The sequence below is a fragment of the Brassica napus genome, chromosome A1, assembly GCF_020379485.1.
Source record: "Brassica napus cultivar Da-Ae chromosome A1, Da-Ae, whole genome shotgun sequence".
In the NCBI taxonomy this organism is placed as follows: Eukaryota; Viridiplantae; Streptophyta; class Magnoliopsida; order Brassicales; family Brassicaceae; genus Brassica; species Brassica napus.
Genome location: NC_063434.1, coordinates 22049892 through 22077753, shown reverse-complemented (window position 1 = coordinate 22077753; position 27862 = coordinate 22049892). Strand labels below are relative to the sequence as shown.

The 27862-nt window shown below is 29.1% G+C and overlaps 1 protein-coding gene, 1 long non-coding RNA gene and 1 pseudogene across 2 annotated transcripts; 1 reads left to right on the top strand and 2 right to left on the bottom strand.

Annotated features, from left to right (window-relative positions):
- The first annotated feature begins 6568 nt into the window (after positions 1 to 6568).
- Positions 6569 to 7275, top strand: LOC106364596 (annotated as a pseudogene).
- A 4576-nt stretch (positions 7276 to 11851) lies between these two features.
- Positions 11852 to 13933, bottom strand: LOC106378606 (ethylene-responsive transcription factor ERF098). Its single transcript, XM_048736923.1, has one exon. The coding sequence runs from the start codon at positions 13193 to 13195 to the stop codon at positions 12779 to 12781; it is 417 nt and encodes a 138-aa protein (XP_048592880.1). The 5' UTR covers positions 13196 to 13933; the 3' UTR covers positions 11852 to 12778.
- A 9160-nt stretch (positions 13934 to 23093) lies between these two features.
- On the bottom strand, positions 23094 to 25208 carry LOC125576561. The gene is made up of 4 exons (XR_007314996.1): positions 24716 to 25208; positions 24458 to 24514; positions 23985 to 24224; positions 23094 to 23593 (listed from the first exon to the last, which is right to left on the bottom strand). It is a non-coding gene; the product is annotated as an uncharacterized LOC125576561 (long non-coding RNA).
- Positions 25209 to 27862: the final 2654 nt, after the last annotated feature.

Below are 27862 nucleotides of genomic sequence, written 5' to 3'. Positions count from 1 at the left end.
AACCTAACTTTATAATTACGAAAACACAACACATGCGTGGGAGGAAATACCCTAACTTCACAAGTTATTATTCATTATATATAAAAAAATGCAAGAACAGAGAGTTCAAAAATAGTTTGGATAAAGTTGTGCTACACTCCCTCGTTATTCTCGTCCTCGATATTGCAGCTATTGTTGCAGCTCCAGTCACACTTCAAGGTAATGGGGAACGCGTGGTGTGTTGCTCCTCGTGACAAAATGGTCCTCCTGCCTAACTCATCATCAGCTGCTGAGAGGAGGCATTCTCCTACTTGGAGTTTTCGCTGGGATAATCATAATAGAGGCCGTGTAGCTGGTGAAGAAGCCTCTCTCAGTTGGTTGTCTGATGGGATTAGCCGGAACGATGTGTCTGACATCAAATCTGATTTTTTATCATCTCAAGGTTCCCCTTTGGACAGCTTTCGGACACAGACGATGCAGCCGGCCTCAGGTAAAATAAGTTCAGCTTGTTTAGTATTTTTTTAGCTTGAGGGAACACATGTACGGTGTGTTATTCACTTGAGACTTTTAAATAGTATTTTTCAGAACCTGTTAAATCATGTTTCTCTTGATAGGATTTCTCTACTTGCTTCTTGACTTGCCTATGCATCTGTCTACAGATCATAATAATCTTACATGACATTAATGAATATTTTGGCAGATTTATCTTTTCCAAGAAATTCTTCCATGGATACAGTTTTTGAGCAGGTAAAGCTTGTTTCACCTATAGTTTTGTTTTCTCACATCTTTGAAACTTTTACATTTGTTGATACATAACCTCTCTTTTGACGATGGATCTCAAAATGGGACCCTCTCAAATACATAAATATTGGTCCGGTTCAGACCCATGATATAAGTGACGTGGCATAAAGTCAATTTCTGATTGGCCTGAATTTCCAATCCGACGTGGACGTGTTCAGGGGGCTTGATATCCCGATTTTAGTATAGTATAGATTTGAAAACTGAAAATATCTACTCTATTAATTTAGAGTCATACTTTTATCTACTTAATTGTCATTTAAGATTGGATATATTCATATTTCATTAAAAAAATATAACATTCATTGCTATTACATTAACAATACAAAATAATTTCCCCCTCTAATAAAAAAAATCGTTGACTACTACTCATAATGAAATCTACACCTTCATATGTTCAAGCATGAGTAAATTATATTTCATTATTCGACAGTCCATTAATACAAATGTATCGAATGATTATTTCCAATGTATTATATTATACAAATATTTACACAATATGTATACACACTTTTCATTTGTTTCTTCTCTATCCTCATTATCGCCATGTTTAAATCTCTGGAAGTTGTGAAAATCCTCATTAGAACGAATAATATTACTTCATATATATACAAACGATTTGCGTATTGGAATAGGAAATATTACTTCGTATACCAATTTTTTCATATGAAATAGAATGTGACAAACGTTTCCATAAGAAAGTTAAATCCATTCCAGTACTTTAAATCATTAAGTTAATTTAAATCTATCCATTCTATAAATTAAACATTTCCATATGAAATTTACATAATTAATGTTTTTAAAATTTAGATTCTAAAATCTTAACTAGAACAAACTTCCTAACGTCAAGCTAACAAAAAAAAAAAAAGAGAAACGATTTGTATGTCATCTTCCTATAGTTTAAAAATTCTAACAATATTATCTAAAACAACTAAATCATTTCCTAACATTATCCTAACAAAAAAAAAATAAACGATTCTTTGGAATCACGTAGTTTTTTTCAAAAAACGCAAACCTAAAGAAACGATAATAACAATAATCAAATAATTTATTCCTCAAAATCTTAACAAAAATCTAAAGGTATTAAATATTTTACACTATCTTTAGTCATCTTATATTTTCAATACTCAAATATTAAAAAAAACCTAGATATTTTCATTTCATTTTATACTACCTATGACTTTTATTTATTTTCTAAAAACAATCCATTGAAGATAATTTGTGTGTACAATAAATGTTGAGCACACCTAATATATCAATTCATACACAATTTTGTTTTTGTTAAAAAACATTCATATAATTATTGTTATATAAAAGTAAAACTATGAAAATAATAACTCTATACTTTAGGCATGTTCTTTTTCTTGACGCTTGCGGCTAACAAACATGAAGGAAATTTTGTAATTAAAGCCATCATTTTTTAAGTTTGTGACGCTGCGATTATTTTACGGAGTGTTGCCGGTGATGTTAGTGACGCTGAAAAAACAGCGTTCATTGGAATTGCCTTCGTGGTCAAACGCGGATGTCGCTGCCATTTATTCTCCACATCCTTAAGCCTCAAAAAACGTATAATTAGGCATTATTGTGAACGCTTGATGCTGAGGCTGCGGTTCTTTACCGAACAGGGCTTTTGTAAAAACCAAAATTTTAGTTGAGTCATGTACCTGGTCGTATCGTATATCATATTAACCAATATTAATTAACTTACACATTATAGATTGGTTTATTAACCAAATAATATAACTCATCTACAATTTTCTTATTATACAAACTACTATACAACCAATCGTTTAAATGATTAAGAAAAGTAAAACAATTTATATACAAGAGCAAAACACACTTTTTGCATAACATAAATCAATATTTATGTATGCAGTACAATTATGCACAATTTCATCATACATATTACTATGCATAATCATCAAACCATTTTCTATTTTATTTTATTTGAAGATAAAAACAACTCTCGATAAAATATCATATATATATATATATACATGATATTACAATGGTCTAATTGTTTTGTTAAACATTAATATTAATATTAGCTATAAATAAATGCAAAACTATCATTTACATTAATATTAAGGATATATCTAAATTTTGGTTAAGAATTTTTCCTATAATTTTTGAATACAATGAATCCTAGAAATATATTCATATATATATATATATATAGGTTTTAAGAAGTTACAAATTATATAGATAGTGGAAAGTTAACGCTTTTGAAAATTTTAGCATAACAAAATTTTAGATATTTTACGTATATAAAAAATAAATATAAAGCATATAATTTTTCTCCAATTGAAAATGATCAAAAAGTTTCAAAAATTATCATTACTATACAGACTTAATTAAAATAATAAGATAAGCCACTTAAAAAATTGGATCTTAACAACTACAGAAAATATAAGTTTAAGAAATAATATTTCTAATCAATAAAGTGCATTTATATGTTATTAATCTAGTTCTACTCAGTATCATATAGTCTTACGTTCATTACATAAGTAATAAAATCAGATATATATCTGATCGCTACATTGGTAACACAAGTCCAAACATCTAATCTAACAGTTTAATATTCACAATAATTTTATTTTTCTGACTTTATAAATTAAACAAAATAAAACATAACCTGCATTTTAACGCGGATCATAATCTAGTATAAGTTTTATTTATCTTCTTAATACAGAAAAAATCACCCTCGGTCATATATCACAATGCGTTCAAGATTATACTTCCTCTATTTTAAAATACAAATAATTTTACCTAAAAACACTAATAGTAAGAAAGTTGTTATTTTAAAAAAAAATATCATTTAATCAATAAATTCAACCAATTAAAAATTTAATATTATTTAAATAGTCACACATTATCCACTAAATGAAAATGTGTATTAAAATATGTAAACTATTTATATTGTGAAACAAGTTTTCTTTGTTAAAACAACCTACAATAGAAAACAGAGAGTGTATATGGTTTACAATATTTGTTACTTTTGAACTTTGGTTGAAGAACACAAATAACAGTAATCATGCCAAATATTGTAAGTTCTATTTAAAGTATGACTTAGACTCTGAATGGTGACAGCGGATTTGATAATAAAAACGGTGCAGAATTAAAGCGTGGGATGGTGCAACTGTGGTTTTAAGTAAAAAGCAACGCGGAATATTGTTTGATTGATGATAATGCATATTTGCAGTATTTAATAATTATTTAACAAAATAAAATAATAATGGTATATATTATAGAATATATTAAAATAATATAGTAATATATTCATATAATAAATATATTTTAAAATAAAAATGTCTTTTAGTGAAATGCATTTGATAAGTGCAATTCTGATAAAATAAGCGATACAAAATAATGTTTGATTGCTGAAAAATATTTTACGGTTTTGCTACATAATATCAAAATTAATATAGAATATAAAATTTGGTTATGATTCTTGAGTTCTAGAGATATACGATTTGTTTGGGTAATTGATAGGATCCAAACAGAACCAAGAAAAGAGGTTTGGTTTGGTTCAAATTTTCAGTTCTGGATAAATGTGCACATGGTTATCTATTCTTATATTTAATAAATTTGGTATGATTATTATTTTTATTTTTTCATTTTAATTAACTATTTTGAATAACTATATAACGGAAATATTATCATGTATGATTTTAACAAAAGTTTAAGTATCTAAATTTAACAATAGTTATTAATAGTTGATTATAAGAAAACACATATATATCACACTCATATGCACTTATATATGTTTGCCTTAACATAATTAACATTTTTAAATAAATAAATAAATTTTATTCTGATAATTCAATTGCACAATTTTCTGTTTAATTGAAATATTTGGATATGAAAATTCACAACCAAATATTTTATATAGTTATAAAGGAAAAATGTAAAAAAGAAAGTAACCATGAAAAACACACGTTAACTACTGTAGGTGTGGTATTGTAAAAATGTGAACAAACAAAAAAAATTTTTTTTTTGGTTTGTTAAGTGCGTTGTTTTAAGAATTCCATCCCCCTTTTTTTACTGTTTTTGTGATTGGTGACTTTTTAAATTTTCATTCCATGTAAACAAATATGCACCGCTTTTCATTCACCAGTCGCAACCTTAATAGCATGTATATTGAGAATCTTTTAGCCAAATTTTTTTTCTCTCAGTTTCACTTATATTTGCCAAGCAGATACGCCAAGTACTGTTTAATTATTATAAGTAAAAAGTTCACTTTATACTCTCACTGTCTTTGGAGTGAAAAATCAATTACCCGAATATTTATTTTTTCTAGCCTTTATTACTCTACTATTTCCTTTTAAGTACTCCACTTTCATTATGCTTATTACTCTGCAATCCACCAGTCACACCCTAAATACTAGGTAGCATATGATTATGTATATAATCTGTTATTTTTTTATTAAAAAGATTCACACACCTTTTTATGCATTTCGTAAGGGAACCAAATGAACCATCTTTTTCTCCTTCCGAAAAAAAAAGAGAAAGACTTATTCCCACTGAAGTGTAAGGGTTATAAATTATTTTTATTTTAAAAAGAGATTGGTGTTCGTTACACTGGACGCCAACCATCAGACCTGATTGTGGTTCGAGTCCACAAACCACTGAGAGCTCTGGCGTCGGTTCTCGTTACACTCGCACCTGATACACGGGAACGGGCTTCCCTTCCCGGTAGTACTTTTGTTCTTTTTCTGTCTGAGGCAAAGGCGGGGATTCTTGAACGTAAATCAGTGCACGAGCCTATGCAAACTTAGTTGTTCATGAGCAAGCCAGGCGTTCCTCTCCTATTAGTCAAGTAATTGGCGTTCCTCGGGGTTGACGTCGTCGTTAAGGTTCAAGAGTGGCTCTTATAATGACAGGAATGAAAGGAGTGAGCTCATTCATTCACTCGCTAGGAAGAGGGCGTCTCCCCAGAGTCAGGAGTTCTTGCCCACTGGAGTTATCCAATTCTTACGTTTCTTTTATCTATCTCCCTATTCGAACGGTCAATCATATCAAACAAAATAGTCTATACTTTCGGCATGAAGCTATAGGAACTTTGTATACTACTATCCCTTCTCCAACCTTCTAGGAACGAATTAACTAGTATACATATAGGATACACCAGTGCTAAACCTTGTCTCGCCATTATTATAATGGCGGGAACCATATTCCTTTTCACTTTTCTAGTTGAAACCCAAATAAACTACCGGTGATTGATGCCGTCCACCGAAAGACCGAATTTCGCCATAAAGATTATATGTTTTCTTTTTTACTTGGGGTCAAGTTGAAATTTCAAAAACTAGAATCTATCGCACGTAGTAGCGGACCCGACCTCTTTTTTTGGGGTGTCAAAAGGTTGGGCTCAGACCAGCATAATTTTTTTGTTATAAAAATAAGTAAAATGTTTACATCTGCTGGGTTTTTACTCTGGAAAGGGGTTGCAAGAGAGAGAACTTTCGCCAATTAAGCTATATTTTCTTCTTGTACAATGAAAAAACTCCTTAACAAAAAAAAAAAACTCCTTAACATTTAAATTTAACATGCGGCAGCTGACACCCCTTCCTAACACATGGGTCCGCCTCTGATCACACATGCTGTCAGAGTTTGCACGTGATAATACTATTTTAATTTTTTTTCAAAAAGAATCTCTTGACCGAGAAAAGTGTGAGGCTGAAATCAAATTTTGTCCGTTGTCACAAAATACATTTTTTCAACTTAGCCGTCAGGCCCGTCACCTTGACCATCCAGATTCATTGGACTTCACTCACAAGTTCAATACTTTTGTCTTAGCCCCTCGAATAATTAGAAATTGCACTAAACGCAGGCTGCCACTATTCTTTCCATATATTTGCCAATCCCAATCATTTATTTACTATGACAATGGTACGCATACATTTTTAGGATGCAAACTACTCCGCATACATTTTTAGCCTTTTAGGATGCAAACTACTCCATGATCAAATGGTTTATTCAATAAAATAAGGATGCTTTTGACTACCCGCACGTGCTTTAAAATAAGTTCCACTACATTCTCAATAGTCAGCATTACCTCCACGTATAAATAAACTCTCACTACTATCAAGTATCAACACATGTACATGCATAAAATATAACTTAAAAGCTTAACTTATGGAACATAAAGTGTCTAACACGAATGAGGTGAAATACAGAGGTGTAAGGAAGCGTCCGTGGGGAAAATATGCGGCGGAGATACAGGACTCGCCAGACATGATGCGATCTGGCTTGGAACGTTTGACACTGCGGAAGACGCGGCTCGGGCCTCACGAATACCCAATGATGACAGACGATCCAAGTGGCGCCAGCGAGAATGTGGTGGCTTCTTCGTCGTCCCAGTTTAGTGGAACAGACGGTGGTAACATGAAAGAAGTCATTGAGTTTGATTATTTAGACGATAGTTTATTGGAAGAGCTTCTAGAATGTGGAGAAAATTATAACCAGGAGGATCAGAATGACACAAACCATTTATTATAGTTTTTCTAATGTCGGAGGAACGAGTACTAATCATGATTTTGTCCTTAATTAAGGAAGGTTTCTGTTATGTCACTTTTCGCGGGAATTTTAAATGACTATTTTCTCAAATGTTACTTTGTATAATAGCGAGAATTTGCGAAATGGCCAAGCTTGAAAAGAAAATTAAGTGCAAACCATTGATTTTGACATTATTAATTTCATAACAATTATGTCAAGTTTTATCCAGTACTATCCTTTTTTGTTCAAGTTGCCGGTATTCGAGAAAAAAAAATTGATGGCATCAACAATTTGACATTCCACCATTGATTATCACATGTAATACAACCAACACCACACGTTTGTTTAGCACATAAATATGCATCCAATTTTTCTATATTATATCACTGAAATATAATAGGATTCCAAATCCACTCACATCTAGTAAATATTAAACTTTACTCCAAACTTCAACCCCTAAATACTAAACCCTAAACTCTTAACATCACCCTTCCATCTAAATACTAAATCCTAAACCCTTATTACTGAACCCTAAACCCAAATATAAACTTTAAACCCAATTATTAAAATCTTTAATTAGTATATAATATTACGTAATATTAAACTAAATCCAATCCAACACACAACTCCTCAATGCTAAATTCAGACCTAACTTATGAATACTAAACCCAAAAATGCTATCACTAAATCCAAACCTAAACCCCCACCTTCCAAATACTAAACCCTAAATCCTAATCACTAAACCTTAAATCCAAGTATAGACTATAAACCCAAATAGAATGAAACAATATACATAGTATAGTACAAAATGGTGAGCAAAATAGAACACTCTTTATTAATCGTCAAATGGAACATACATAATGCGGTCACTAACCCCAAACCTCAACCTCCACCTTCCAAATCCTAAACCCTAAATCTTAATCACTAAACCCTAAATCCAAGTATAAACTCTAAACCCAAATAGTATAAAACAAAATACATAGTATAGTACATATAATTGTAAACTAGAAATTGATAGTAATACTAATTGTATATGTGTAGGTGTTATGTATAGAGTAACAAGAAATATATATATGTTAGTCAATGTAAGTGAACGTAGAGATGTAAGTGTTATTCCATTTCTTGTGAATGGTACAATAATACAAGAACCGTAGCATACTATTTTAGTTTGATACTTGCGAATGGTACAAAAATATAAGAATCGTACTAGACTATAATTTTCTTTCGTTACATATAGTATAGTCGGCGAGTTCATCTTTTCACATCTTCCTCTTTTTGCAGACATGGTGATACACGCATTCACTAGTCCAGAGTAATTATTCTTCACCATACCATATCAATACAGCATACTATAACAATTTAAATAACAACGAAAAAATCAAGATCAACAACGTTAAAGAAACTCAAAAAAAGAAATCGTGAAGTCACCTCGTCGTTCTCTATTGTGTCATCTTCTCCTCCAAACGCAATTCCACAAGCTCAAAATCCATGCTCTTTCTTCGTCTTGAGATGAAGTAGTTTTTGTTCGTATGTATGAAAAAGAAACAGAGATTGTTAGTGTGCACCAATGATAACCACAATTTTATTAAATTATTTATTTAATATTTATTTTAATAAATAATTCTCAGTAGGTTACACATGTTGAATTGAAGGGTAATATAGCATTATTACATAAAAGACATATATTGTAGATGAAAGTTAGGGGTTTTAGTTATCTAATGAATTATAATTTATTTGAAGGTTATACAGCCCAATTCTCCTTTTATAATATTATATAATTTTGTTTTATTGTCGGGCTTAAATAGACTCAGGCACAATGTCGCCGTCACGACACTAAGAATCTAATACTCTATATATTTTGAAGTTTGCAAAAATATATATTTGAAGATTCAAGTTGTTTTTCTTCAAAAGCAAAATTTTAAAATTATTTATATTTTACACTATAGTCTTTATATTTTTCATAATTAATATAAATCCATATAACCATTATAAATATGTAGCAGATATATAAAATATTACAATAATATTAATTAATAAAATATTACTCTAAAATAATTATTATAAATAAAAATAAATAATCAAATATTAAACTATAAGCACAATACTACATTATTCCAAAAAAATATTTATGTAATGCTCCATCTTCGGTTACAATTTGTTTAGACAATATTTTAGAGATTTTGGAGGTCCGAGAGCAAATTTACTAGACTATTATTGTTGTTGTAATATTTAAATTTGTTTAATAATTTCGTCTTCATATATCTTTTTTAAAGTTTTTTATTAAGTTTCTATTGTAATATTCTTGTTGTATTCTATAATTTTAAAATATTCTACGTTTTAAATTTTTTATTTAATTTTATGTGTAAAATTTGAATTTAGAAAACCAAATTTGAAATATTTTTTTTTTAAAGATTAAAACGAAAAACGAAAAAAATACTTAACAATCATAAATATGATGTATAAATAGTTATAAGGACCAAAATGCAAAAAAAAAACCCATGAAACTTGAAATTTGAAGTTTTTAGTAGGTTCACTTCTCAAAATTCAAAATAATTTTGAAGTTAATTTTAAAGAGAAAAAAATTCTACATTTGAAATTATTTAGTTTTTTTTTGGAGATGTTATAATACAAACTGCCCAACAATCTTGTTAGATTGTTGTTAGAACATGCATCCTCATTTTGAAGGGAAAACACCTTTAAAATCAGAGGATATAACTTATATTTATGATTTGAAAATAAATATAAAATAAAATTTACTATTTGAAAATTTTAAAATAAAATATTTATGACAAAATATAATAATAAGTAGTTAAATATAACTTATAAGTTGTATAAAAAATGTTAATAACATATTTTTTTATTCGATAAGTATTAAAATATGATATATAAAAAGTTATTTGTGCGATTGTGAAACATATATAATTATAAAGATTAAATTGAAAGGTGAATACTATTTTGAGGGTGTGAAAAGTATTCTGAAAAGGTGATTAATATACCTTCAAATTTGATGGTGATCCTTCGAAAAATAGGTGATAAAGAGTTGTTGAAGATGCTCTTAAACATGTCTAACCTTTTTAAATTCTGGAAAAAAAAAACACGATGATTTTATTACAAAATAAGTAAAAACGCATAATCATATATATATATATATATATATATATATATATATATATATATATTGTTGGTTTCAGAATCAGTTATATTATGGAGGGTTGACAAGTGACATGGCCTGCATGAATTTAATCCTACGATATCATCGATCTAACTCGATTAGCTACACTGGTTTTCAGCAGAACAAGAATACTATAGAGCCATTCATGATTTCAGGCTTGTTCACAACAATTATTTCGATGAGCTTTTCTTTTTTGTCGTCTAGCATGAGTCATGACAGTGGAACTTATCATATTTTTTTGGTAAAAAACTAAAAACTTATATCGTTTTACAATTTCGAAAATGGATGTTCTAAAATTTTCAAAATAATATGAGATCTAATACGGCTTCAAAATCATAAATTAAATTTTCATATCAAGTTGCAACTTTTAATATTTAACTTTCTTTTCGGTCGAATTTCTTCCTTAGTGACGTTTGAATCGGAAAGCCACAGGGAAGATGAGTTTATTTTGTATGTGAACAAGATTCTCATGCACATGGACGATGATATATTGTTATACGAGTTATTCTTGGATTCACCATAGGATAAATCTCTAGATTCATAAATCAATAGGATTTCGTTATTTTATATTCAATATATTTAAAAAAATGAAACAAAATATTGTCAAGTTATATTATGTTTTTAAATAAAAAAAAAGTAAAAATAATAGTAGTTACAAAAAAAGAATTATAAAAAAATATTTTTAACGTTGTGAGCAAAACACTAAAACTTAAACCCTAAACCTTTGGATAAACCCTAAACCCTTGGATAAATCCTAAATTCTAAATCAAAAATTTTGAACACTAAAACACTAAACTCTAAATCCTAAACTCTAAACCCTTGATTGTTTTAGTTTTTAGTGTTTTTGATTTACAGTTTAGGATTTATCCAAGGGTTTAGGGTTTAGGATTTAGGGTTTAGAGATTAAGATTTAGGGTTTAGGATTTAGTGTTTTGCTGACAACGTTAAAATAGTTTTTAAAAAAAAAACTTGAAAATATTTTGTTTTTTTTTAAAGATATCAAATATGAAATAACACAATTCTATTGGTTGGTGAATGTAACGGTTCACTCTTAGGATGTGAACCCAAGAATAAGTCGTAAACAGTCTTGCTTATGTTGAACCAATTCAAGCAAATTTAAACATAGAAATAATTTCTTATAATACGTTATAGAAAAGGTGACTACTATATATATACAAACTAATGTTATGGTTCGTTTTAATCAATGTTCTTGGGATCTCTCTCTCTCCGATCACTCCCATACCCATGCATAGTCCTTTTCTGGTGAAGTGTTTCTCTATCCAAACGGTGGCAGTTTCGAAAAAGATGGTTTTTGGTCTACTCGTTCCCTTTCGCCGGTGTGGCGGCTCCGTCGTGGCGGAAGGGAGTTCGACGCCGGGAATAATCTTGTTTTGTGATAGATTTCTGAGACCTAGAAAATCATGCTCACTTGGGATTTTTCAGAACTTTATCTATTTAGTTATGTTTTTATGTAAAAAAAATTATTGATGAAATTTAAAAAAAAAATGTTTTAACAAATCTCTGAAACTTAAAAAAATATGTTTTAACAAATCTCACGCACCGTTGTTTTCCCCGTAACTAGAGTAAGTTTAAAATAAATAGAGATCATTGCTTTTCACAAAATGTTTCGCCTAAAATTTGATAAATTTTAATGCACTATTTTCACCCTTTTTTAACTCTAAATGGTGTAAGTTCAGAGATTCAATTTATGATATTCAAAAAGGAACATACGGAATATTAAGGCTAATTCAGTTTAAAAAAAAGAATATTAAGGCTAATAATTAAGAAAAAAGGTTCAGCTTTCCTTTTGTCTGTAATTTCTTTTAGCTCTTCTTTTCTCTGCTTCTTCAGCTTGACATAGCTCTGATGTAATGGTATCTTGTTTGAAAAGAAAAAAAAAATTAAGTAAAAAGTTGGTAATACATGGATTTATTGTTTCCCATTCTGGATTGTTCATCATATACACAAAGCTGAATATGAAAACAGAAGGATGATATGTTTCTCCGAGAGGTAGTAACGGATGGTTTATATGGGAGTGTACTTTGTCTGTGAAATCAATTAAAGTGATACGATTAGGCCTGCATACTATTGACATCATATAATAACTTCATGAAAATCTCGTCAAAGAAATATTCGAAGACCTAATGTAAACTGGTACGTACGTAAATCATCTGACAATCATATTTCATTGATACGCAAAGTACACCGTATCTTACAATTTATGGCCGTGGTATGCGAACAAAATTCCAAAATAAGTACTAAATAAACAAACATGCACATAATGCACGTATCTAGCTAGCCATCAGAACGCCACATATAGTATATAAGACAAGACTACCGTTTATTTCTTTCTTCTGAATCGAGAAGTTCTTCAAGAACCTTATCGTCCAAATACTCAAACTCAAAAACTTCCCGTTGATTTTGTCGACTCACACCCGTCGAAGTTGAACCCGAAGATGAAGAAGAAGAAGAATACGGAGGGCGAAGCGAATAGTCGTCCATACGCGAATAATACTCATTAGGGAAGTTAAGTATGGCGAGATGGCCTCTGAGGTTATAGGCGGCTCGGTCATACGCCCTTGCCGCATCCTCAGCGGTCTCAAATGTTCCGAGCCAAAGACGGGCACCGTTCCTTGAGGGGTCTCGAATCTCTGCAGCAAATTTTCCCCAGGGCCTCCTCCGCACGCCTCGGAAACGAGCTTGCTTGTCATCTTGTATTTGATTTTGGCTCCTTCTGTGTGTTCCCTCCATAGAACTTGTCTACTTAGTCTCTGGTAGTTCAAAATTGGTTTGCTCTGAATGAGTTAATGTTATTTAGTAAGAGATTTGTGGATGGTGCATATTGTGGTGCTTATATATATATATATAAGACTGGATTTTCACCGAGTCAGAATCGACGTTCGTTTTCATGTGACTTGACGATTCTGGGGGTTGACTGTTCTTTTCTGCATATCCTTTATATTAATTATTTATTTTTCTTATATTTTATGGATTAATGATAAACTGTCGTTTTCCAGGAAAGTTCCATCTGCCGTAAGAATTCATATTTGGTTCTCCTGACACATTTGGACTATTTTTAATTAGTATTGACTCTAGAGTGGCGTAAACTGTTTCAAATATACTCGGGTAGAACTCCCATTAATGATGCTCTTAGTATCCTTTGTCTATATTCTATACTCCAGGATTATAAAAATCTTCAAAATAGTTAATAGGTTCGCAAATATTGAGATTCTACGAGCCGATAATACACAAATCACAGTTACAAAAAAGAAGAAGATAATACACAAAGCATAATTTAAACACAGTATGGTACCATAAATCCCGTAAGTCCTACGCATCCAATGACGACAGGCAAGATTCTTTTTAAAATTTTAATATTAACTACATCTCGACCAGCGCGGATTTTTGTTTTCATTTATTTTTATATAAATATTTTGTTTTTAATTCGAAATTACTATATATTATAATATATATGTGTATCAATTTTTAAAACATAATAAGTTTACGGTATATTTTTCATTGAATAGATTGTTTCAAACTTTCACATGTATTTGTATCTTTTATATATATATATATCTATATTTTTTTTTTGGATTATTATTTCATTATTAAAATCGTAACTATATATATAAAAATTAGTAAAATATAATTTTATTGTCATATTCAAAGATATTGTAACATTTCATAAATTTAGAAAGTTTCAAAAAAATTAAACTTTTCGCTTCATAGATTTATATTATCGAGTAAATAATTAAACATTTAGTTTTTGTTTAATTTTTAAAATAAACTATATAGTTTAAAATTTATTTTCATTGGTTTAAGATAGTAAACTATATAATTTTTGTTATTTAAAAAATATATTTATAATTTTAAAAGTTAACATCGACAAATATATAAATATTTAACATATGGAGGTATAGTATTACAACATTAAATTATATCTATTTAATTTATACTATCTATAAATCCAATGGGCCATATATTGTTTAAATCCAATTATTGATAGCCAAATAAAAATTTCTGGTTGGTCCAAAATTTAAATGATAAGATTAGAGATTAAATGTAACATGACTTTCTAAAAATAGATCCATTAGGTCATTTTTTAAAAACAAATCACATATAAATCAATGTTGTGACTTCTGTTTTAATATATAAGATATGAAACTACACAAAGTAAACATTGTTTAAATGGTTACATTAACCAACCGGAATAAAATCAAAACTGGACTAAACCGGTCTCAACAGATTTTTTTTTAACGCTGGATAACCCCTATATAAATCCTGAAACCTTACAACATATTTTGGTAGCCACGTGTCATTACTAAGATGATTCTTAGAATCATTAGAAAAATAAGTTGATCCATATATATTATATTTTTTTCTTAAACTAGCTATCAAATTGATTAGTAATACAAAAAACATTATCGATTCTTTTCTTAAATAAAAACTAAGTAATTACCTAATATGATTAACATATATATATATATATGAATATTAATGATAATGAATAATACATATTTGATAGCAATTTTTGTATCCTTTCTATCTTTTTTTAATCTTATATTATTAAAAAAAAACAATCACATTAAACATATAATAAACAATCAAATTAATATATGACTTTTCTTCTTTTCTTTAATCCTTTTAATTGAGGATGAGATTCTGATTTGCTAAAACTGGAATATTATATTTTTGTAAAGATAGTAAAGATTAATCATTGTTAGATAATATAATTTTTTTTATTTTTATAAAAATATTTATAATTTAAAAGTTAACATTGATAAATATTTAAATATTTAACATATGGAGGTATAGTATTACAACATTAAATTATATCTTTTTAATTTATACTATCTATAAATACAATGGGTCATCTATTGTTTAAATCTAATTATTGATAGCCCAATAAAAATTTCTGGTTGGTCCAAAATTTAAATGATAAGATTAGAGATTAAATGTAACATAAATTTCTAAAAATAGGTCTATTAGGTCAATTTTTTTAAAAAAATCACACATGAATCAATGTTATGACTTGTGTTTTAATATATAAGATATGAAACTACACAAAGTAAACATTGGTTTAATGGTTACATTAACCAACCGGAAAAAAATCAAAACTGGACTAAACCGGTCTCAACAGTTTTTTTTTAATGCTGGATAATCCCCTATATAAATCCTGAAACCTTACAACATATTTTGATAGTCACGTGTCATTAATAGGATGATTTTTAGAATCTTTAGAAAAATAAGTTGGTTCATATATATTATATTTTTTTCTTAAACTAGCTATCAAATTGATTAGTAATACAAAAAATATTATCGATTCTTTTCTTACATAAAAACTACGTAATTACCTAATATGATTAACATATATATATGACAATTAATGATAATGAATAATACATATTTGGTAGCAATTTTTGTATCCTTTCTATTTTCTTAATCTTATATTATTAAAAAAAATAAACAATCAAACTAAACATATAACTAGATTTTTCATCCGCACATTCGTATGGGTAGATTTTTATTTTATAAATATATATCAGATACCATCGCAAAACTTTAAAATATATTTACATTTTAGTGTTATATATTGTGTAAATCTATAATGTTATTGGTTATGTTTCTTATTTGATATTATTAATGTATAATGATTTGTTTTATATATTTTACTTTATTATTAATTGTAATTATATATTAATATATTTTCGAGTTTGGAAAAATAAATTCATAGTATGAAATAAAAATTTTAGAATCTCCTTCATTTTTTTCTAATTTTTACAAACTGAATACAATACATTTTAAAATTTTATTTAGTTATACTATAAAACTGATATTTTCTTAGCATAATTTATATTTCTATGTTATTTATTTTATTATATTATGAGATTTTATAAGTAAAATACATTATAATAATACTATATTATTAATTATGAAATCAATCTCTGCATTAATTTAAAAATATTTTAAAATTTTATTAAGATTTTGTAAGTGTTTTCAACATATTTTGTTATAAGTAAAAAAAAATTTTAATTTACAGTTAACATTTATTTATTAATATCTATATAATTTATAAGATTTTTTAGCAATGTTATATATCAAATAGATTAGCTTAAATAGTCAAATAGATGTAATTGATGAAATAGACCTAGTATGAAATTTTATGGTATTTCTTTTAATAAAGAAGATATAGAATATAATTATAAAATTTGAAAAATAACATACACTTTTATTTATTTTTTATAATAAAATTTTATTTTATTTAAATTAATGTATAATAGTATATATTATTAGTTACGAAATTAATCAATGGTATTAATTTAAATAAAATATTTTGAATTTTTAGGAAGATTTTGTTAGATTTTTTCTCAACATTTTGTTATAACTAAAAATAAAATTTAAATTTACAGTTAAAATTGATTTATTATTAATATCTTTATATGTTGAATTGATTAATATTAAATAAATGTAATTAATAAAAAAAAAGAATGGACCTAATAAGGCTAGTATGACTTTTTTTATGGTAGATAAAATAGTACTTTTCTTTTAATAGAGAAGATAAACAATCAAATTAATATATGAATTTTCTTCTTTTCTTTAATCCTTTTAATTGAGGATGAGATTCTGATTTGCTAAAACTGGAATATTATATTTTGTTCGAACTTTAAAGTTGATGTTACATGAGTTCTGATTCCGAACCTATCATCGTCTTTTCCCTATCATAGTACAACATATACAACAAAGTCATATTTAATCAGTGTCAACTGTTGACCGTGATTCTTGATTAATAATCAGAAAGTCCCGATTTTTATTAATTTATACTATATGTAGGTTGAGACCAACCTTTGATACTATTTGTTGTGAGTCTATGAACATAAATCATTACTTTGATTGTATTTCAGCTGAATCTATGAACATAAATCATTCTTCAAAAATGTAACACCTACGATTCAATCACAACGTCGGTAGCACACAGAAAACAGTCTAGTAAACCGTACTGGTTGACCAAATTAGATTTTAGCAATTATTGTTATTGTTGAGGAAGTGAGATTTGTTCTATTTTGAAATTTGGGCTTAAATAAGTGCCATCATCTTTTGCTAATGTGGTTTGCTAATAGCTAACCTCTCTGGTTGTATCAAAACTTGGCTTCTTTTTGGGGTTTTTTTTTGGCCATAGAACTATAGAAGCATTCGGCTAGAGTAGCAAATGTAACCAACTTTGAATTTGGAAATATATTTACATTTTTTCAAAAAAAAAAAATTATTTGCTACACAATGTTAAATATTTTTTTATACCTAGTAATAAGCTCCTTTTTCCACGTTCGACTCGCCAACTTAGGGACTTTGATCTTATAATTGACAACAACAAAATTACTGTGCATCTTTAAAGTTTCAGATAAATTATTGATGATAATTTTATATCAATGCTTCGCTGTTTGTTTTGTTGATAGGAAAACAGTAGTTGTTTATTTGGAAAACTATAAAAAGTAATAGATTCGAGTGTTTGGCGTTGCGTAAAATATAGTCAAAATATCATGGGCTTATTTGCCAAATAACCAAAAAAAAATGAAAATTAGATTTTGGGAGAGAGAGTAGAGAGAGATAGGAAGAGAAAGTAGGAAAGAGGGAGGAATTTTGGTTAGTTAGTATAATTAAGTTTTTTTCATGTGTATAGGGTGCAATTTCCCAAATATTATCATTTGGTATCTTTTTTTAACAATCGCTGTTATTAAAAAAAAAACATTTTCTACAAAGTATGATTTGGGTGTTGAGTAAAGAGTGATTGTAGATTCGAGGGTTTGGTGTTGAGTAAATAGTCAAATATCATTTGCCATGTTTTTTAACAATCGCTGTTATTCAAAAAAAAAAACATTTTTTTACAAAGTATGATGATTAGTATCAAGCTAGGTTAAGATCTGCACCTTGCGCGGAATGAACATTATATATAAAAATTATTTTATATATTATATGTTTATAACATATTATAAAATAATAAATATATATTGAATAACTAAAAAATCATTATCTACTACTTATATAATTAAATTGGTGCGAACATATAAATAAATTTTATAAATCGAAAAAATATTTTTTCTATTTGATATGATATATAATTAAATTTTAATGATAGTAACATATATATATGATATATTTTAATATTAATATTTATTAGATGATGTTTTTTGCTCATATTTTTTTTATCATTTGTATCTGTTATAGCAAAAAGTCTAAATTAGTGATAACAAAATTTTCACTATGGGATTAATGGTTTAAGTAATTTATAATATTTAAAAAAATTAAGTTGTCAGTATTTTTTCAATTTTTTTATCAAAAAAATGTTCAAAGTAAATTTCAAAATTAAGATATTTATGTATTTTTATATGGCATATAGTTTAATTTAAAATGATACATATATTTATATATATTTTATTTTTGATACTTATTAAATGAGACTTTCAACTTATATTATTTTTTAACTATTTGTATCATGTCTTCTTTTTTTTTTGTCATCAACTTTACAGACTCATACAGACTCTGTAAATCGAACCAGGAGATATTGATCCATATGAACGACTAAAGACGGCTGAATCCTAACACTGCGTGCTAGGCTATCCGCCTTTGTATTATGCGCTCTTTGTACATGGACGATCTCTGATTGGAGGAAACTTGCTCTCAGACTTTTAATATCTTCCAAATAACTTGCAAAAGCTGGTCATTCTTCTGGTTCCGAAACCATCTTCACCAATTGAGAACAATCTGTTGCAAACGTAACCTGAAATTGACGTAAGTTCCTTATATATTCTATAGCCCAGAGTAGTGCTTCCATCTCCGCATGGAGAGGAGAAAGACTAATCCGAACATTCCTCGCCCCCAGCAGCCCAGCAAAGCCTTCTAAAGTCCTGTACCAGCCATGTCCGGAGAAAATATCTTTCTCTTTCCAGGAACCATCTGTGAAACACCATCGACCTGGAGTTAACAGTGAAGACCTAATCTCTGCCTGTAGGACCATTCTCTGTTCATTCACTATCTGGGCTTCAGCCCGAAGGGTTGACTCTGTTTCCGCCAATTTGAGCGTATCCCTAGGATCAATATCCAGATTACTAAAGATCTTACTATTTCTTCCTTTCCAGATATACCATAGTATCCATGCAAACTGGTGATCATTCAACTGCGGAACTCTCCAGAAAAGATGATCCATATTTGCAAAAAAGGATTGTGTTGGGAACATAGTTGGATTTGATGGTATCTTTGAGAGAGCCCAAACCTGAAGTGCTGGAGGACATTCGAAAAACACATGATGTATTGATTCTTCCTCAGCTCCGCATCTTGTACAACATATGTCGCCAGTTATCCCTCTCGCTTGTAAATTTTTCTTAACTGCTATACACCCTGTGACCAACTGCTAGAGAAAATATTTAAGCTTTGGTGGACACCTGACTTTCCAGCAGAATGATTTCAATCCATCGACCGTAGGTCCAAACTATTTATATCATGTCATAACAAAAGTTTTAAATCATAGATCACAAAATTTGAATGTAAAACTTTAAAAATTTTCGTAATTTTTATTCGTTTTTAAAAATTCAAAATATAATATATAAATATTTTTATTTAATTTTTATTATATGGTTACTATGATTGTTTAATTTCTTTTAATAGCTTAAAATTAAAAAAAAATATAATTTTAAAACATACTTATTTTTATCAAATCTTTATTATTCAAAGTCATTAATTGTCATATATATACTTTAGCCATATTAGGCAATTCTGTAATTTTATTTAAAGAAATAATAAAGTATATTAATAATGTATTTATTGTGGTTTAATAGAAAGATTATTATATATTTAGATGGACCAACCTATTTCTCTAAAGATTCTAAGAATCATTTTAGTGATGACACGTGGCTATAAAAAAATGTTGCAATGCTTCTCAAATAATATATAGGAGATTACTTGCAACTAATCCGCACTGAAGGAATTACAGGCTTTCCTGAAGTCTAAACATGACTCGGATATTGCAAGTTGGTCGATATGGATGTCATAAAAGTGTCTTTTAGAAATTAAATTATACCCTTATATTAGAGTATGCACTTAATATTGGTCAAACTGTGCACGTTTTCAATAAATTATTCCGTGAGACACAATTCTTTTGACACGTAACAAATTATATGTTTTCGTCCAATAGTATTAAGAAAAAGCGCCACCTTAATTCGTAGAAATGTCTTCGGCCATCCTAAATCCAAGATATTGCGTTTAATTGCAGACAAAAAAGAATCGGACAAAAAAGATTATTGCAATTAATGGACTCTAGTTTAATTAGATATATATAAGCACAACTTAGATAACAAATCCAATTTTTTTTAATAAATATATACCATATGTTTACGTTGTACTACATTGTTATTATATTATAATCATTTAGTGTAATGTGCTTTAACTGTATCTTTTTATTGTAAAAGAGAAATATAGTTGGTTAGCATACTAGGAGATGTAATATAGCTGCTTGTGTCAATAGAGCCATTAAAGCAGCTCCAATCCCATATGTCCTATTTGAAACTTAGTTGGACATGTTCTAAATTTGGACAAATTGAACATTTTGTGACAAATGTAAAACACACTAATTATAAGATCTAAGGTAATTTATTTTGACGCTCTACACGTCTAACAACCTATAAACCGAGTGAACTTTTTGGAAACAATAAAGGTCACACAATAGAAGGATGTTTGTTTTTATTGAGACCCATTACGAAAAATATGTTAGGTATTGAATTGCCTATATGATAAATAAATCAGCAAGTTATTATATATACAAACAAATTAATTTTTAATAGAATTAAACTTCTGAAAAAATAAAATTTGGAAAACACGGATTAGAAAATAATAAGATTAGTTTGAACAGTTTTTTTAATGCTGATTTATTATAATATTACAATTATGAGAAATATTATATAGACGATAAGACCACCGATAATACAACATGCCTTATAAGAATCTACACTTAACTGCATCACCTGAGCCGTACTACGAAGATCACGCCTGACCGAGTTTACTTGCACCATGTTGAAAATCTCTTGTAAGTCTTTCCTCCGTAGCCTACATAATTGTTTAATAAATCATTTTCTTCGAGAATTGAAGGTGTAAAAGCATTAATGAAACGGGTTTGTAACTGGATCTGAAATTCCCGATTCTCCGATAGATTAATAAATATTTATATTAAAAAAAAAAAGCATTAATGAACCTTAGCCAAACCATTGGACTAAGGGAACTTCCACTCGTTTGAACAGTTAAAAACACAAATTATTAACATATACTATATCAAAAAACAAAAAAAAGAAAACTAATCAAGGAAATATATCCATTTCAAGCTTTGAAAGTGCAGATCAAACCCTTGTTTCTTACTTTAATATAAAGTTTAGAATAAAAAAAATCAATCCAACTCTATATTTTATTCTATAATAATGTAAAAAATAGGTTTACTTTAGAAAACATCTCCAATGAAACTTTATTTTCTCCTTTATATTTTCTTCTAAAATAGAAATAACTCTATTTTAGAGGAAAATATAAAAGAGAAAATAGAGTTTTATTGAAAATGTCTTAAATGGAGTAAAATGTTTATTTTTTATTTATATTTTATTTTTCACTCTAAAATAGAATATTATTGGAGTATAAATATTTTTTTACTGGATGCACATGACTAACATGAATCATATAATTATTGAATATAATGGTGTATAAGTTTAAAAATAGGATCATTGAACTCAGGTTCTTCTGAAATTGTGGGTGCACTTTTACCTTATATCTTCTATTAAAAAAATTCTTAATGTAAATAGTTATGGGTGCATGTGCACTCGCACTCTATAATCTAGCTTTTCCAGGAGTAGAATTCAATTCTTTTATAGAATTATATATTTTGAGAAATAGAGTTAACCAATGAAGATGGTCTTAGATCATCATCCGAATCCAGATGTGTATCATATAGTTCATAAAAAAATCAATATACAGAAAACCGTTTAATAATTGTAAGAAATAGTAAGATAGGCTAGATAGCCATTTTCAGAAATACATACCAAAGTCCAAGACATACACATATATCCTAATATGTATTTTTCAAAAACGAATAATGTAAGCAGCCCGGCCTACTCTTATGTGGAGCCTAAAGCAAAAATTTAAAATAGAACATTTTGGACGAAGAAGGATTCGCACTCTCTCTAGGAGAAAAAACTTGAACTCATTTTTATAAATAGACTAGGGTCGGCCCGCCCTACGGGCGGGATATACTTTACCTGTATTCTAAGTTATTATTTTGTTGTATGATTTGTTGGTTTGTGTCTTTGATTTCTTCCAAAAAAAAATGTATATGATAATGATTTTTATCTTTTCGAAAATTCTAGGTGAACATAGATTATATATGATAAAATATATTTTGCTTGCCTTCATAGTTGGAGTGATCAGGATCCTTTATAGTTTCTTAAGATTTGGACCCTTGTCATAGCTGGACAAATCAGCTTATGATGTTGGTTAATCTGATTTTGGTAAAGTGCATACATGTCTAGGATCATCCTTGTTGTACCTCAACTTTCGTTAAATGCAATTCATAGATGACAAAAAAAAGTATGACCAATGGCTTTCTGATTTTTTAATGGTAAGTATTTATGATTTGCAGTGTTCAAAATTTGAAATTTATTAATGGCTAACACGATATAATGGAAACGAATAGAATGAAAGGTGTGATTACCAGAGGTGAGATCGTGGGTGGGTTATGTAGGTTGGAGAAGTACAGAGACCTAGGGTAAATTAAGATAGGTTGGAGAAGTACAGAGACCTAGGGTAAATTAAGGAGGAGAGTTGGGTCAGATGCATGATAGATTCCTACTTCACGCTAATCTTTTGTTCTCCTGTTCAAGCACTTCACAACACTCGTGGTGAAACTCATACTGGGTTTATATTGTAACATGCCACAGGAAATGATGGATTTTTGTATAGAAGAAGTAAAGAACACAGAGTTCTCAAGTCTGATAGTTAGCCATGTACATGAACTTTATTCTTTTTGGTCTCTCCATCTGACAAATCTCATTATAGCTCTGCAAAAGACTTGTGTTTCCTCATCATCCCTTTACTCTCTTCTTCTTATTATCTTAGTTGTTGTTCCATCTGATCAAACAGAGATGCCATGTATCATCAAACATGGAAAGTAATGACAACTCTTATTTTAGATCATATGAATGAATTTTCAGTAGACTTGATGAGCATTGTCTACAACACTTGAAAGCTTGAGACAAAATATGAAAATAGTCAAACCCTTTATACAAAAGCATCGAAACATGTTTCAATCTTTTTACTCTCTCTGAATCTCCAACAATAATTAGAGTATTACAAATTTCAACACCTGAAATTACTTCAAATCAAATGTTCAAAAAATGTATCTGGGACATGTCTTTTAGCCAGGAGATAGATAGATACAGTATTAGTAGAATAAGCACACAGTTGTTTTTAGTAAAGCAAGAATGGAAAAAAACAGAAGGCTTCGAGAGACAGATGATACCTTTCAACCTCTTCCTTTGGCATATCAATAATAAGCAGTCCATCATCACCATGTCGCAGATGAAATAATATTCCAAAAAAATATGTAAAATACCAAGTAATATAAAATAAATATTGTAAGAAGCTTTAGACCACAAAAAAAATGTAAGAAGCAGAGTAACACAACCTTGGAAGATTTGAAGTTGGCATGATGGATTTCATCAGAAGAGGAACGACCAAGAGCAACCTACATCACTTTGTTCTGGCCAAGGAAGAAACAGAACCAACAAGAACCCAAATACAAATCAAAGACTGAATGTGACATATATTAAACTCTAATTACATTCAAGCAATAGCCATCAATTCATAATCACAGAAAAAAAATAAAGAAATTGACGTTCCATTGTGTCTACACTGTTGTCTGAACTCCTTAATTTGATATTTCTCATGTTTTCAATAGAACTATATTTCACGACAGTCTCTCTGAATCCCTACCATTGACGGCGTCTACAAAAGAACACACAGCTTCCCAGCTTGCCGTCGTATAATCGCCTGAAACACGTGTAGAGAATAAAACCTCATCAACAAAAAGTATTGAAACTATCTCGCAAAGAATGAAATAAATGTTTGGATTGAAAAAGCTGGAAATTTTGAGATCATGTGCAGGATTATATTTTACAACTACGATGAGCATGACTCATGAGTTTAAAGAATGGACAACATTAGCGTCTAGGCGGAGACTGTACTCCTCACCACGTTTCTTGCTTCCCAAAACCTGACCTGCACCGATACCATTGAAGAACAACATACATCCTTCAAATTAGAGAGTAGGATAGATGAGGTAGCCATTATACCCGGAAAAAAAAAATTCTTTTGATATTAGAAATTGGGAGGATGATACTCAAAGGATGAAGCCTTACCCTTATATAGGTGGAGAATCACCGTATGGAAGAAGATTAGGATTCATTGAATAGAGATCCTGGCTGTAGTGGGTAGGAAATAATTAATGACGTTGAATCAAAGCAACTTGTAACGGTTCTGTGGTGAAGAATCGATAACGTAACGACACGATCAGACATCGACACATAGAGTACTCACGAAGTCTCCTCTCACACGACCTCTCAGTACCTCCATTGTTAGAACCGTAATCAGATTTTGGAGGAGTTGATGATCCCTAAATTCTGGAAGAAGGTGACGGCGAAAACTGGCCACGCTTTTGTTTTTTACTAAGCCCATAACACATTAAACAAAGCCCACACATAATATAATCGTATAAGTCTAGCAGATAATCAAGAGAAGTCCAATATACCTGACTTAATGAAACGATCCGCTTATAAGAAGATGTGACACGTGTCACGCTTATAAGAACAGATTTTTCTAGCTGGATCCTAGGTGGCATCACATGAGAGAAGCAACATCTTTTTATATAATTAGATGTTTAAAATTTTTAAAACTTTTGCTTTACGAAATTAGATGTTTCATAAAGCAATTAGATGTTTAAAATTTTTATTAGTTTTTTGGTGTTTAAAGCTTTTATTTGTTGAAATTTAGCTCAGGGACGGTTTAGTAATATGGGAATCTCATTCGTTTTCATTAATCATATAACCGACTATAAGGGATATGAGGATAGATCGATTCTCTTTGGGATATATATTGCAATAATACAAAAGATGCTTGAAAGTCGATGAAAGTCATTAAGTCAAAAGAAACTAGTGAATTAACAAAATGCAAACCGTTGAATATAAAGCAAATGACATTGTTGTTGACGATAGTAATAAATAGATATTGTTGCTCTGCAGTTGGTCCGACATGCAGCTCAATCATGTTGTTTGTTAGTTTGTTTAGAGCATCTCTAAAAAAAACTCTATTTTGAAGTTTCTAAAACTCTGTATTTGAAGTTTAAAATTATTTTTTCTTTCAAAAACAAAACTTCAAATTCAATTTCAAAACTATTTGTATTTTATTATATGGTCCTTATATTTATCATAACTATTTTGAATTCATAAAACTTTTGTAAATATCTACACATATATAAACATATTACAACAATATTAACGAATAAAATATTATATTAAAATATAAAAGTTTTGAAAAAGTAACATAATTAATATTAAACTTCAAGCAAAATACCATATTATTCAATAAAATGATTTTCGTAATGCATATATGATATACTAATGCATTTCGAAGTAAAAATGGCTCTCCTCATTTTTAATTTGTAGATTAGTGATTAAAAAAATAATAAAATTGGATGATATTAATACTTGTAAATACATTAGATCATACAAAAAAGAAACATAAAATATTGCTAAAAGACTAACTTTTATCGATGATATTAATACTCGTGAATAGATTCAACATGAACAAAAAAGAATTGTACGCAAATACATCATCAACAACAATCATCTTCAGTTACACAAAAAATAATTGGACAATATTTGGAAATTTTAAAGGTTCCGAATCAAACTTACTTGACTATTAGTGATATTGTAATATTTAAATTTGTGTAATAGCTATGTCTTCATATAATAATGTTTTTAAAGCTTTTTTGTTAAGTTTCTTTTGTATATTTTGTTGTTTAAATCTAGTTTTAAATATTTTAAATCTTATTTTAAAGTTTTATTTAATTTCATGTGTAAAATTTAGATTTTGTAAACAAAACTTAAAATATTTATGAGATATGGTGTCATGGGCTCTGGAACAAAAAAAAAAACTTCCAAACTATTTTTTTTTTTAAATCTGATAGATATATATATTTTTTTCAAAATACCAGAAGTATTTTAAAAAATAAATCTATGGAAATTAAAAAAAATACTTTCATATAAAAAAATTGGCCCCTTTTTTTATTTTTAATATAAAAATACTTGTATTTTTTAAAAAAAAATCGGACCTTATGTATTAAGAAATAGGGGGACAACGGATTGGATCCAGGGCGGTTGCACCGCCCCCCCCCCCCCCCCCCCCTTATCTAAGGCGGCCCTGCTGTATCTGGTTGCGGTATACATATGCAATATTCGGATACACTCATTTTACATCATAGCCAAGATCAACAAAGAATGACTCAGCGTACTGGTCAAAAAATACAGGTCCCTCTTTTAAAGGTTCACAGCTCCAAATACAGATGAACCCGACAATCTAAGGAGAAAAAAAATATATTTTCAAGTTCTTCTACCCTAGCTCCTTAGTCATTGTAAGCTGGAACTGCTGTAGATTGAAAAATTTCATAACAGTCAGGCGTCTAAAAAGGATTCATAAAATAATTCTCTAGATACTGTTTTCTTCATAGACTAAAAACCCTGATGCAATGGTATTAATAGAATTACATTGGTTTCAAGAAGAGAATTATTACATCGTTTCACCACACAGTCCAATCCAAGAAGTGGAGACCTTTTTCTATATTGGAAGAAGGAAATTGACCTAGATGTATTGTCATCTACACAAAACTATGTTGACACTACCATCAAATCTAAAACACTACAAGAAAACAGACGAATTAAGATGGCTAAATTCGTCGGTATTGTCGAAGTCCGACGAAAAACATCGGCGGAATGATTTCGTCGGGAAAAAAAGTTCGTCGAAAATTCGTGACAGGTTCCGACAAAAATCCGAGAGAAACCGACGGATATATTTCCGACGAACAACCGACGATTCGTTTCGTCGGGATATATTTCATCGGAAATTTGTCGGACACATTCCCGACCGCAGTGATCATCAGAAAAAGAATTCCGATGAAATATATATGTCAGAAATTTCCGAAAGATGTTCGTTGGAATATTATGACGCATATATTTCGTCAGAAATGTCCGACCACAATTCTTTCAGAATTGTCCGACAACTTTCCCACAAAATATCTTCCTTCGGTTATTTTTATTTATAATTATTTTTATATAAATTGTATTT